The 13,604-nt window shown below is 37.4% G+C and overlaps 2 protein-coding genes across 2 annotated transcripts; one reads left to right on the forward strand and one right to left on the reverse strand.

Moving 5' to 3' along the window:
- Positions 1–28: 28 nt before the first annotated feature.
- Positions 29–10,744, forward strand: LOC110054193 (eEF1A lysine and N-terminal methyltransferase-like). The gene is made up of 11 exons (XM_020760549.2): positions 29–431; positions 1,297–1,612; positions 1,824–1,961; positions 2,451–2,606; positions 3,068–3,258; positions 3,615–3,795; positions 4,581–4,733; positions 4,942–5,018; positions 9,518–9,644; positions 9,842–9,976; positions 10,417–10,744. The coding sequence occupies exons 1-11, from the start codon at positions 96–98 to the stop codon at positions 10,719–10,721; spliced, it is 2,115 nt and encodes a 704-aa protein (XP_020616208.2). The 5' UTR covers positions 29–95; the 3' UTR covers positions 10,722–10,744.
- A 977-nt stretch (positions 10,745–11,721) lies between these two features.
- LOC149118833 (uncharacterized) lies at positions 11,722–13,333 on the reverse strand. Its single transcript, XM_089273443.1, has 4 exons — positions 13,134–13,333; positions 12,463–12,633; positions 12,152–12,274; positions 11,722–11,768 (listed from the first exon to the last, which is right to left on the reverse strand). Exons 1-4 carry the CDS (start codon positions 13,330–13,332, stop codon positions 11,722–11,724), a joined length of 540 nt encoding a protein of 179 aa, XP_089129569.1. The 5' UTR covers position 13,333.
- Between the last annotated feature and the right edge of the window lie 271 nt (positions 13,334–13,604).

A 13,604-nucleotide genomic window follows, 5' to 3' on the forward strand; every position in this document is an offset into this window, starting at 1 on the left:
GCAGTGCAACGTTGATTCATGTAATACTACAGTAGGTATCCCCTCGACAGCTGTTGAAAGGTACATTTAAACACATGTGTCTAAATTAAAGCTCTATGGCGTTAATTTTTCGCTGTGCTGTCAATCCGGATCTCAAGAAACGCCATGACCAGCTTTTTTATGAACTCATGGAGTCTCCTTCCTGTTATGGAGGTTATAAAGAACTATGCGGTTTTCTCCAGAAGTACTGTAAGGCGAGCGATCGAATTATAACTGCTGGCTGTGCACTGTCAGACTGTAGTAATGGCGAGTCTCTGACTGAAGATTTGTATGATGCGGGTTATCATTCTGTTGTTGGTGTGGAGAGCTCAGAAAACTTCGTTACTAGTTCCAGGGAAAGAAACAAGGAGAAGAGACCAGAAATGCACTTTATTGAGGGACATGTCTTGAATGTAAGGACCACTGCATTTCAATATCTGCTTAGAAATACAACCGTAATCTGGGGATTCAAGAAAGGTCTCCTAGCAGTTTCGACCAGTGCCGGGAATCGCAATCACCACTTTTATCTCCCAAGAAGATATCTGACGGGGATTTTCAGATTTTGTAATGTTCATCTCTTCACCCCCCCCCCCCCTGCCCTGCCCCCACTTCTCCCTCCCTAGTTCCAGGATAAGGATGAGCGGTGGGAGGTGCTACCATTACCATTATTGAGAGTTACCTGTAAATAGGCAAACCTGAGAATTATTTGGGGTAGTCAGCTTAGTCTAACTGTAAATAGGCTAAGTTCTAGAGTGCTAGTCAGGCTTACTACCTATCAACCCAGACCCCTAGACCCTGTCTAAGACTTGCCCTCCAAGGTTGAGTTGTGAAGGTGGGAGTGTTACTGAACACAGGATGGGCAGGGAGGTATGAAGACAGGGGATCTTGTTTCAAATCTCAAATCAGTCACTATACAAAGACATTCAGAGATTGATAAGATGTCATTAAATCAACAGACATCGAAATTATGTTTTTCCAGTTGAGGAAATGAACAGAAGCAATGGTCAGGGTGGAACTGTTAGAGAGCAGGGTAATGTCAAAAGTCAACAGGTGCTGGCAAAGATCATCATGTACATGTACTTCATGATCTTAGCCAGCTACACTGCTAGGGTATTTGCCAGATTCTTGTGAAAGAAAGTGATGGTAAAATCAACCACCTGCTCTGAAAATAAAGCCATATACTTCAAAATGATAAGTAACAACCCAGTGTGAGAGGAGGAGGAAGGGGTTGAAATTAGGCAAGTGCTTGAAATATCATCTTTCTTTCTTTTTTTGCAGGTTGATCTTAATGATGAAAGTTTTAATGTTTCGATAGATAGGGGTGAACTGGACAGACTGCATAAAGATTGCTCATCTTACCAGAGAACTGATTCAAACATCATAGAGTACTTTGAAGTAGTACAAAGAATTCTTAAAGTAGGAGGCCGCTTTATTTGTTTCTCATTTGCAACAGAAGACACCTTGGACAAACTGCTGCATTATTTTTCATCTGGATGGTTTTTTAGGGTACATTTGGTAAACAAAGAGACATCAGGTGGAAAATCGATACCATTACCACTGTTTTGTCTTGTGTTAACAAAAACAAAATTTGCAGGTTGGTTTTTTTTATAGCCTCTCTCGCAGTTGCTCTCAGGGCTCATCACGCTTTCCTTCCCTCATGGGGAAGGAACGCATGACAAGCCATAAAAACTTCTGCATGGAAGGCTATAGTGCTTTCAGTGCAACATTTGTGGGATTCATGCTTGTCATGTGTAAGAGAAAACTAACGCTGTTAATTGTTGATTTTTGCATTCAATGGTATTCAGGGTCATCAACTCAATCGCTACAAATCATTGAAATATGTCTGGATGGAATAGAGACTATCCAAAGAGTAAACTCTTTCTCAGATGTCAAGATTACTCTGCAAGAAATCCAACAGTATTTTGTCACAAAGAGATCACTAGGTATGTTCATGTACCTATACATGTTTAAACGTGAGGCATTAATTTTAAATATTATTGTATTATACTGTGAACAGTGAGTTTTTAGTGTTCTTTATTACATATTTTAACTGCTGCATTAATGTTAAAGTGTACCACTGAGCCTTGAAGTGGTTTCTCAATTATATAATATTTAAAAGTTCAACTCCCATACATGCACATGAATGATAATTGTTATTTATTATCATGGGCATCGTGCCTCCAGATTTGCAATTTATATATAATTAGTAGTACTGTTGTTTAATGTATAAAGAAATATCTTTTGTTAGACTCAGTCTATAGACTGATAAAGCAGACTTAATGGTCAAATCACTTGAGAGAAATTTGTAGAATTCAATTGAAATTGATTCTACATGTGCATAGTCTCCATTCAATTTCATTTTCCTTTTTTGCCATTCTTTCCTTATCTTTTTCTTATTTTGAATTTGTTGTTTTCATGTGTGCGTTATTCAGAGAAATTATGTCCTGGCCAGCATGTCACGGTGGATTTGTATCAAGCATCAGGAAATCAAAAACAAAGAAGTGAAACTCGTTACTCAATGACAACTGTTGACTTACAACATTCATCAGCAAAAAATGGAAAATTTGCAATATTCATTGTTCCACAAGGTAAGTGTTGTGGTTTATTAAAGTAACAACATCTTTTTGATGCCATTTTTTTTATTTTTAAACTTGAGTTTTGATTCTTGCTAAACATTTAGGTCAACTTAGGTCAACTTGCATGGATTGTACATTTCACCAGTACTGTAATGTCCTACGACATATGGATGTGACGTACGTGCATGTGTATGCAAGGGGCTGTGTCAAAGCTATACCCTTTGAGGATCTATCACTTGCCTGTTCATGCTGTTAGTGCATTACATATAATTATTATTTGTGTAAAGGGCTCCAAAGCTAACTCCACCATTTATTTATACATACCACGATATTATAGTAAAGCATTGTAGGTATGTAATGTGTGCAAATAGCTATGAATCTACGTACATGTATGCCCTCCTCACACATGGCATGTCTATGGTATTATTTTACTGTAAGCAGCTGTTTGGACTATTTTTATTGCTGTTCTACAGGAAGGGAGACAGAGTGGCTATTCTCATCCAAAGACGGACAAATGGAACTGACCACCAATGCAAGTTTTGAGCGTGTCGTCATAGTTACTCTAGGAAGAGGGCATACATTTAGTGACATGGACTCTATTAAGAAGGAACTGTCTACAAAAGTCATGGAACTTGCTCCCAGAAGACTCAATCAAAATGCGCAGGTAATTTGGCCCTGTAGAATAGCCTAAGTGCAGCAAAATTCATGATGCTTTTTTATGATGGTGTGTTTTTTTTCTCATTCTGTGGATGTTTTTGTCACTCGAATGCTCATGAGGATAATAGCCAATTAAATAAGCTGGCTATTAAACACTGTCAATATACGGTCAGTAGCTTAAATACAGTGTAGCTTTAGTTAAGATTAGAATCTTAAATGTACTCTAATAACCTGAAAGTCTCTGGCTACAGGCCAGGTCAGTGCAGATAACATTACTTGATGTTAGTGATCTTAATATGTCATCCCCCCCCCCCCCCCCCCCACCCTGTTTTTTCTTTGTTTATTTTTGTTTTCATGTGCCAGGTGCCATTTCTTTCTATTGGAGAAGATCTTGGAAATCGTGTGGTCTTACATGAAGGAAGTTCAGCATTAAGTGGTGACTATGTGGTGGAAGACATTGACGGAGATAGTGGACAGAAATTTCGCCGACTGATTTTCCTGAACAACAAGAATGTGATACAATCAGAGGCTAGGCTAGTAACAGGTGACTGTAAGACAAAGCTCTTCAAAAGCCTTGAGTTCTCTTTTCAAAGATAATTTCAAGTGTTTGTTATGCAATGTATTTTGTGGCTTGGCAAAGAAAATATAATCATTTGATGTTTGAATTCTCAACACATAAGCACTTGTGGTAAATCAATGTATCGTATGCTATTTGCTGGGTGGGAGGTCTGTGTAGTGAAAAACTGTGACATAGATCTTGAAAATGCTGTGTGAGGTTCACAATTTTTTCACTATACAGACCGACCGTAAGCTGGTTAAATAACTTATAATTTATTTATCCAAGCCTTGCTAAGAGCCAATCAGATTGTAGGATTTGTCACCATGCCTTATAGGGAAAAAAAAAAGGTTTACCTTACAAAGCAAAAGCCGTCAGTTCAGAGCCAGTTGAAATATGATACACCTGAAGTATGAAGTCTAAACTCTTGTAGCCATAGTACACATGACCACTGTGGAACATTGCTTTGAGTCTGACCTAGCCCTAATTCCATTTAGCCATCTCTATAAATTCCCTCGAAAGAATTAACTTATCAAGAAATTAATGAACTGAAAGAACAAGCATTCAACAAATTCTTGGAGATCTACCACTTCATTCTCCTTTTTCTGTTATATTCTGTTAGGGAAGCCAAGGAGGGGGGGGGGGGGGGGGGATTGAGAAAGGCCAATCAGTAAGTAGGTAGATGAAGATGGTTCAGTGGTGTGAAATCTGGCTCAATTGCTTGCTTAGTGTGAAACAATGTAATTTTACTAGCAGAATTTACTGCTTTGCAGATAAGGCAAATGCTAAGAAAAGCAAAGGGAAACAGAAGAAGAAGGCTGCTGTTAGCGGCGGCAGTCCCCAAGTGGATCATGGGTATTTAGCATGTCAGCATCACAGGGTTATTGTCACTGGTTTGGCCTGGATTGAAGGATTTGTTGCAACAGGTACTATTCCATGGCAGTAGTTTGTACATTGTATGTACATGTATGCAATTTAAGACCGTATTGTTTTTGTTTTGTTTTGCTTTTTGAAGACAAAAGCATGTAATGATAAACATAATGCTAATAGGCATTTATTTATGTTTGACAGAAACAAGTGCCTCAGAATATCCTAATATTTCTGCTAATAGTATCTAAATATTTTCTTTTTTAGGTGACCCAAAGAAAGGTTTAATAGTTGGTCTGGGTGGTGGAGGACTTGCAATGTTCCTTTATCAGTACTTCAAACAGGTGAAGACAACAAACTACTGTACCTGATAATTTGCCTTTCAAAGAAAACAAGCATTGACCTGCAGTGGTTTGTTTCGCTTTGCACTAAGTTGTGTTGGCCTTGTGATAATGTACCTGTAATGGAGATGACTTAAATTTACCACATTTCTTTGGCTCGTTACGCTCTACTCTCATAAAGAATAGGAGTTTAAGAAAACCATAACGGCAACGGAAACGTTACTGTTATTCTTGGTACATTTCTTTGCCGTTCTCTGTAAAACAACAACGTGAAATCACCAAATTCTGCGTACGGCTAATTTTTAGAATTCTTATTTCGAATTTTACGCTGTGTTCCGGATTCACAATTGAGATAGTTTTGACGGTGAGAAACAAACTAAATGACTTTAGGGTGTCGCGAGATTTATAGGTAAAATATGAATTCATTTTTTAATCGACGTTGTCCTATATGGGGCGCCGTTTGTAAATTTATTATTTAGACCGAATTTATGCCATTTTCCCCTTGTTTATAAATAATTGGAAACGCCACAAAATTTGTTTATAAATAAGAAACAAGAACTTGTCCGTTGATATGTAAATAATTATTTTAGGTACGTTCTGATTTATAAATAATCTTTTACCATAGAGTTATTATATATAAATAATAAACTAAACAACTTCAATTATTTATATATCAGGTCATCTCTAAAACAGTTATTTACATATCATAAAGTTTGTAAATGCCATTATTTATAAATAAATTACTTCACCGGGAGTGTAAATTCATTATTTAGAAATAATAAATTTCACCTCGCCGAGCGTAAATTTATTATTTATAAATAATGAACTTCACTGAGTGTGTAAATTCATTATTTAGAAATAATGAATTTCTCCTCGCCAAGTGTTAATTTATTATTTATAAATAATGAACTTCATTGAGTGTGTAAATTCATTATTTAGAAATAATGAAGTTTCATTTCGCCGACTGTAAATTTATTATTTAGAAATAATGAATTTAACCATGTGTGTAAATTCATTATTTAGAAATTCATTATTTAGAAATAATGAAGTTTCATCTCGCCGAGTGTAAATTTGTTACTTAGAAATAATGAACTTCACTGAGTATGTAAATTCATTATTTAGAAATAATGAAAGTATGAATGGCTGACCCAGCGTCTCTTGCCCGATCGATTTCGGAGGCTGTTTCTCGCGCTATAAGTGAGACAGTTAATGCTACCCTTGCTCAAGTAGGTAACGGCGGCGGTATGTAGCCTGAAATTCAGCACTGGCGGATCTGGGGGAGGGGCCCGGGGAACCCGTTCTCCCCCCCCCCCCCCCCCCCAACCCCCCGCCTCAACTCTCTATTATGGAGTTCTTATTCACTCAGCAATTCGGCAGCTCACACTGCAACAGGAACAACTACTCAAAGGCCGAGGTAACAGGTAAATTTTAAGAAAAGAAACTGCTGCATGAAGAAAATAAAAATCGCTTGGCGTGTTAAGTGAAAGGTCTGATTTCTATTGAAATTCAATAATGGTTTAAACGTAAATGAATTTAGCTTTCCACGTGTACGATCTTTAGACTTGCCTGGAATAGACATGCCCAGCCGTGACTTCATCAAGCCAAACAAAGTGTGTCACACAGCTATCCGTCCAAAGGTCACAAAGGTCACAAAGAATTTAACCTGCGAGCGGGCTCACGTTTGAATCAAACACGCGAGTGACGAAGAGGAATAGCGATCGGCGGGAAAGAGGCGCCAAGAAAGTGACTTTCTCCTCTCGCGGCTTCGCCCGTGGATTTCTCGCTCTCAGCTACGCCGAGCGCGTTTGTGCTCCAACGTGAGCCTGTTCACAGGCTACAAAGAATTATCTAAACATCTAAAGACATTATTCGATTTCCCGATTTTAAAAGTTCTGCATTTTCTTCATGCAGCAATTTCTTGGCTTAAAATTTACCTGTTACCTCGGCCTTTGAGTAGTTGTTGTCGTTGTCGTTGTCGTTGTCGTTGTTCCTATTGCAGTACGAGCTGCCGAATTGTTGAGTGAATAAGAACTACATAATAGATATTTGAAGCGTGATTCTCGCTTAAACTCAATTAACCAAAATAGGGGGGGGGGGGGGGGGGGGGCTCCCCTAGATCCGCCAGTGCTGAATTTCAGGCTGCATACGTACCTGAGCAAGGGCAGCATTAACTGTCTCACTTATAGCGCGAGAAAAAGCCTCCGAAATCGATCGGGCAAGAGACGCTGGGTCAGTCATTCATACTTTTATTATTTCTAAATAATGAATTTACATACTCAGTGAAGTTCATTATTTCTAATTATTATATGGCTGCGTCTCACAAACACTAGGAACTACCGAATTCACGAATATTATTGGCTGAAATTGATATTGACCGCGGTCTAGATTTTCCCATCTAGACCGGCATCTAACTAGACCGGTTTCATTTTGCGTTGACAAAGTAGCAAACTAAAATACAAAAATGTTCATCATTTTCGTTTATTTTCTTCTCAATCATTTATGGCACTGCCAAAAAGCCTGATGACAAAACAAACAAGTAAAGAGAACGAGCAAATTTCGGCGGGTTTAAGTTAAGCTCATCGCCGTTCGCAAGCAAACTGTCGGTAAACCAGTTACATTAAACGAATTAAAGTTTTCTTCTTTGCCATATAATAAACATCTTAGTCGGTCTGTATGGGAGAATCTTGACCTCGGTCGTGTGTACAGACCTCACTGCGTTCGGTCTGTACTCACGACCTCGGTCAAGATTCTCCCATACAGACCTCCAGCTCGGTTAATAAGAGCTAAGTAATAAATTTACATTCGGCGAGATGAAACTTCATTATTTCTAAATAATGAATTTCTAAATAATGAATTTACACACACGGTTAAATTCATTATTTCTAAATAATAAATTTACAGTCGGCGAAATGAAACTTCATTATTTCTAAATAATGAATTTCTAAATAATGAATTTACACACACGGTTAAATTCATTATTTCTAAATAATAAATTTACAGTCGGCGAAATGAAACTTCATTATTTCTAAATAATAAATTTACAGTCGGCGAAATGAAACTTCATTATTTCTAAATAATGAATTTCTAAATAATGAATTTACACACACGGTTAAATTCATTATTTCTAAATAATAAATTTACAGTCGGCGAAATGAAACTTCATTATTTCTAAATAATGAATTTACACACTCAATGAAGTTCATTATTTATAAACAATAAATTTACACTCGGCGAGGAGAAATTCATTATTTCTAAATAATGAATTTACACACTCAGTGAAGTTCATTATTTATAAATAATAAATTTACACACTCAGTGAAGTTCATTATTTATAAATAATAAATTTACACTCGGTGAGGTGAAATTTATTATTTCTAAATAATGAATTTACACCCCCGGCGAAGTAATTTATTTATAAATAATGGCATTTACAAACTTTATGATATGTAAATAACTATTTTAGAGATGACCTGATTTATAAATAATTGAAGTTGTTTAGTTTATTATTTATATATAATAACTCTATGGTAAAAGATTATTTATAAATCAGAACGTACCTAAAATAATTATTTACATATCAACGGACAAGTTCTTGTGTCTTATTTATAAACAAATTTTGTGGCACTTCCAATTATTTATAAACAAGGGGAAAATGGCATAAATTCGGTCTAAATAATAAATTTACAAACGGCGCCCCATAGTCCTAAGCGTCGCCGCCGTTTTTTACATATCCCCCATCCACACTACGCCGGAAGAATTTGAAAACGGAGGTTTCAGTCTGAAAAAGCATCAAATGTTTTCCGTCCACACTACGCTGGAGGAATTTAAAAATGCAACAATCAATGCTCATTTTGGATTAATTTTGTTTTTGAAAAAAAATTCTCGGGCAGGGAAATCACAGGATATTCGTGAGGTCATCGTTTTCAAAACGCTTCGTTTTCAAAATGTTTTCCGTCCACATGGAAACTAAACGCCGGCGTTTTCAAATTCCTCCGGTTTGAAGAGCGTTTTTGAAAAGCTCCGTTTTCGTGACGGATTAGTGTGGACTGTAGGCCTAAGCGTAGAAGTAGAGCTGCGTTTTCAAATTCCTCTGGTTTGAAGAGCGTTTTTGAAAAGCTCCGTTTTCGTGACGGATTGGTGTGGATGGTAGGCCTAACCGTAGAAATGAAACTGCGTTTTCAACTTCCTCCGGTCTAGTGTGGACGGCGCCTTAAACTCCCTATTAGGTCTGAGCTGGAGACTCGGTATGTGTTCACATGCACGTGACTGTGTTGACTTATGTTGACTTAACATTACTTGTGTTAACTTTTATGTTGCAATGATTAACTTGTACGATGACAAGTTTGGGGTGACTTACGTGTATTTCCATTGTCTTGTGTTGATTTGTGTTTTACTCCGTGCTTTTCACTGCCACTGCAAGGAAATATGTATTGTGTTGTGTAAGTCTATAACTTGGCTTATTGTTGCCTTCTTGGAAATAATTCGTTTTCATCTTTCTTAAGCTTTCCATGGAAGTTGTTGAGTTGGATCCATGCATTTCTGAAATTGCCAAAACTTGGTTTGAATTCAAAGAAGATGAGCGAATGAAAATCATCATTGAAGACGGTTTGAAATACATTGAGACCAAAGGTTTGTGTTCTGCATTTTTTGCGTTTAAAATACATGTAAGGTCTTTCTATCTTCATTTCAATTTGTTTCTTTATTTCTGTTTTGTTGTCCAGTGGCTCACAGGAGAATTATGGAAAGATTTTAAGCAGATGTGTGCGGTATTTTTGCCGTTTAATGAGGACAAACATGTCAATTGTTTTTCCCTTGCTTTATTTCAGAAAGTGACCATGGTTATGATGTGATTATTTTTGACGTGGATTCCAAAGACACCAGTGTAGGAATGAGCAGCCCGCCGAAAGCATTTGTCGACAGAACATTTCTAACTCGGGTCCATTCCCTTCTCTCTCCTTCAGGTCAGTGTGAGAAAAAACGTGAGGTGCGCATGTAAATTAAACATTTTTACAAGGATTTTCCGAGATTCACGACGATTAGCTGTTCTCCATAGCGGTGACGGACTCGTTTGTTGCTGAGGAAAGAATTTTGAATCTACGCGTAGCGTGAATGACACTGTAGGTCAGTTCTCAACCCAAAATGTCCTAAGCTCTACCGTACTCGAATACTGAGGTCTTTCTAATCTAAGCATTTTCCTCTGACCTTCTGCTCGACGCTGTTGTCATAATTTGACATTTGCTTGTAACGGCATCAGGTTCTCTACTTTATTTGAAAGTGAAGTTTGAAGTTGCTGCTGATCCCTTGTCAAGTAATGGCCTCGCAAAAACAAATGTGTTTTCTATCCAATATGATTAAAAATGTCAGGGTACTGTAATTTTACTAATTATGTCTCCTATTTCAGGTGTTTTCATCCTGAACTTAGTTTGTCGTAACACAGAACTGAGAGATCAAGTTGTGAGTGATCTTTACACCGTGTTCCCTGAGCTTTACAGCATCGGAATTGAAGGAGAAGTCAACGAAATCGTGATCGCTTTGCCACAAAATAGATACCAGTCGGCAACTGAATACAAGAAATCAGTTGGCACGCTAAGAGCGCTCTTTCAAAGCTCAGTTGTGAAGTTACAGAAGCTTGCTAAGAGTCAAAGTCATTCTTGGGACCCGACCCTTGATTTGTGCCAACTTGTAGACAACGTTCAAATTTTATAGAAATAAAAGTGAACAGAAACAAAGTCATCGATTTGCATCAGTTTATTATAAAACAAAATTATGTTTAGACGTGTTTATAAATAGACATTAGTCTCATGTTATGTACATTTCACATAAAAAAAGAAATTACAAAAATTACAAAAATTACCACACACGTAGGCAAAAGCAAAATAAGGTATAGTGTTATGTTAAGAAAAAGGAAAGTGTCTTCATACATTAATTGCCATCTCACACACCTCTTCAAAATTTAACTAGTTTGAATACCAGTAAAATCTCAGAAGCAGTTGAAAGTTTTTAAGTGTAAATAAGAACGTAAAAGCAATAACGTTATCTGAGTGTTATCAGACAGTTTGTGTCAACTAAAAGTGACTTTACAGATGTGTTAATACAGTATAGTACATTAGATATTTTACAAAAATGTATCATTTTACAATTGCCTTAGAAAGATATCAATATATGCATATTACATATGCACAAACATTTGAGGAAGACAATCATTTTTTAGAAAACTCTTATCCGCCAAACTATTTATCAATGAGATATCAATACAAACAATTAATTGCTATTTACAATGAAGTCACAAAGATAGTTGATTAACTTGAATTTTCACTTGCTTATGGGCCCTATAAAGAAAAAAAAACAGAGATAGGTAAATATAGAGCAGTTGACTATACTAATAATCCTATCGTTATTTTACGAGACAATACGAAAAATTAGCCACTCTCGTTCACGTTCTCCAAAATACACAGAACTTAGTCATTTCACGTTGTTGTTTTGCAGAGGACGGCAAAGAAATGTACAAAGATTTATAAGGTACGTGCACAGCTATTGTTCTGCTCATTAAATCTTTTGTCTGGTGACGTTCTCACTGCCGTCGTGGTCGTGGTTTGCTTAAGCTCTCTATAGCTTACTAGAGAGCTTAAGCAAAGAAGAAGTCAGAAGGCTATCAACTACAGTTGGTTCAAACTGAGTCAAGGCTATTGTATGGCAAACACTTACCTTAGAAGCCGAACCATGCAATCGACCTTCTCAGAAATCCTCGCTCTTCTGTAAAGCAATAAACGAGATCGAGTCTCGGCAATATCTCTACGAGTGATACAGAACACATTATATGCTATACCTGATATCGAAAGCAAATCAACAAAATGGGATTTGGAATGAATGTAATTTGTCAATAAGGGAAGCTCGGCTGTAACACTGACTTTACCAAGAGTAAAACAAAAGAATAATAACACTGTGCAAAAGATTGGAATTAGTATTTAAAGTTGAAATTGTTTTGGTTGAGAAGCCAATCAAAACATGGTTGTGATACAAGTCTCGTGGCCGTCCTTTCACTGAAACCTTTACAATATCCTTGAATTTTCTTGGTTTAATATTATATCGCTAATCGTTTTATAGCGCTGTAATCAGAGCTGGTAAAAATGACTTACCAATATGAGGGAAGGGGTTCACATTCTTTCGAACAAAACCTTCGCCTGGCATAGCATTAAAACTTTGAGAATGTAGCATGTATTGCGGTTTGACAGAATGCGGAATACTGGGATAGCCTTTCCCTACAGTGAAACAAAAGACAACTTCGATTAATAACAATAGGAAAAGGTGGGTCGTTTAGAAAACGCATCTACCTCGAGAAAAAAAATGCCTGGTTAGGTATCCGAAAATGGTGGCAGAAGATTATAAAGCTGGCATCATAGATCCCAGTGTGATGACAGTAAATACATCAATTTTTACTGATCCGTACCGTTGGCCGCTCTTTTAAACGGGTTCCCTCCTTCTTCAGGTAAAGGGTGATGCGGTTGCGCTGCTGGGAAAGCATCTTTTTTCCCAAGCTGAATTTCACTTGGGTTGAACAGAGGTACCGCTCCTTTCACCGGTGGCGGGGGCGGTGGTTGAACAGGCTGGATATCTCTCACTGAAAATAAAATAATGTATTCTTCCGTCATAGCGTCCGGTTAAACAGCATAGCCTTGTCTATGCTGAATTATTTACTAAAATAATGCACCCGGCATAATTATACTGTTTCAAAGACAACAACATAGGTTATCCCGCCTTTACTAGAGACCCAAAAACTAAAATTTTAACTGATGGCATTCCGTAACAATACAAGCACGATATAAAAAGATATTTCAGTACGTAGAGAGGTGGCGAATTGTACCTAGAAATAATCTTGGGTCGCGGTAACTTTTGATCCCAACTGAAAACCTCGGAATCCATTAGGATTAGTCACAAAGTCCTGTTTTTGAGTGTATCGTTTGACTTCGGGGTCTAAAGTAAGTCTTGAATATTCAATCAAAGGTCTCGGCATTTTCTCTTTGCCATTCATATATCAGTCCTAAAACATTACCCTGACAAAACAAAGAATGTCTTGTTTGGTTTCAATGATAGCAAATACATCAAGTTAACAATCCCTACCACTGGCTGCCTTTCTAAAAGGATTCCCTCCTTGAGCACTTGAAGACTTCTTCTCCTCTGCTAGGAGAGCATCTTTTTTCTCAAGCTGAATTTCACTTGGGTTGAACAGAGGTACCGCTCCTTTCACCGGTGGCAGGGGTGGTGGTTGGGCAGGCTTGATATCTCTCACTGGAAATAAAATTATATATTCTTCCGTCATAACGTCCGGCGAAACAGCATATGCCTTGTCTATGCTGAATTATTTACTAAAATAATACACCCGGTATAATCATAGTGTTCAAAAGGCCGCTACATAGGTAATCCCGCCTTTACTATGGCTAAAAACTGAAACATAATGTTATTGCCAGCAATGCCAGCACGATAGAAAAAGATCTTTCTGTACGAAAACAGGTGGCCAGTTGTACCTTGAAATACTTTTGGGTCCCCGTAACTTTTGATCTGATCTTGAAACCTCGGAATTCATTGTGATGA

The sequence above is a fragment of the Orbicella faveolata genome, unplaced genomic scaffold, assembly GCF_042242905.1.
Source record: "Orbicella faveolata isolate gen_17 unplaced genomic scaffold, um_ofav_v1 contig_1, whole genome shotgun sequence".
NCBI classification, from domain to species: Eukaryota; Metazoa; Cnidaria; class Anthozoa; order Scleractinia; family Merulinidae; genus Orbicella; species Orbicella faveolata.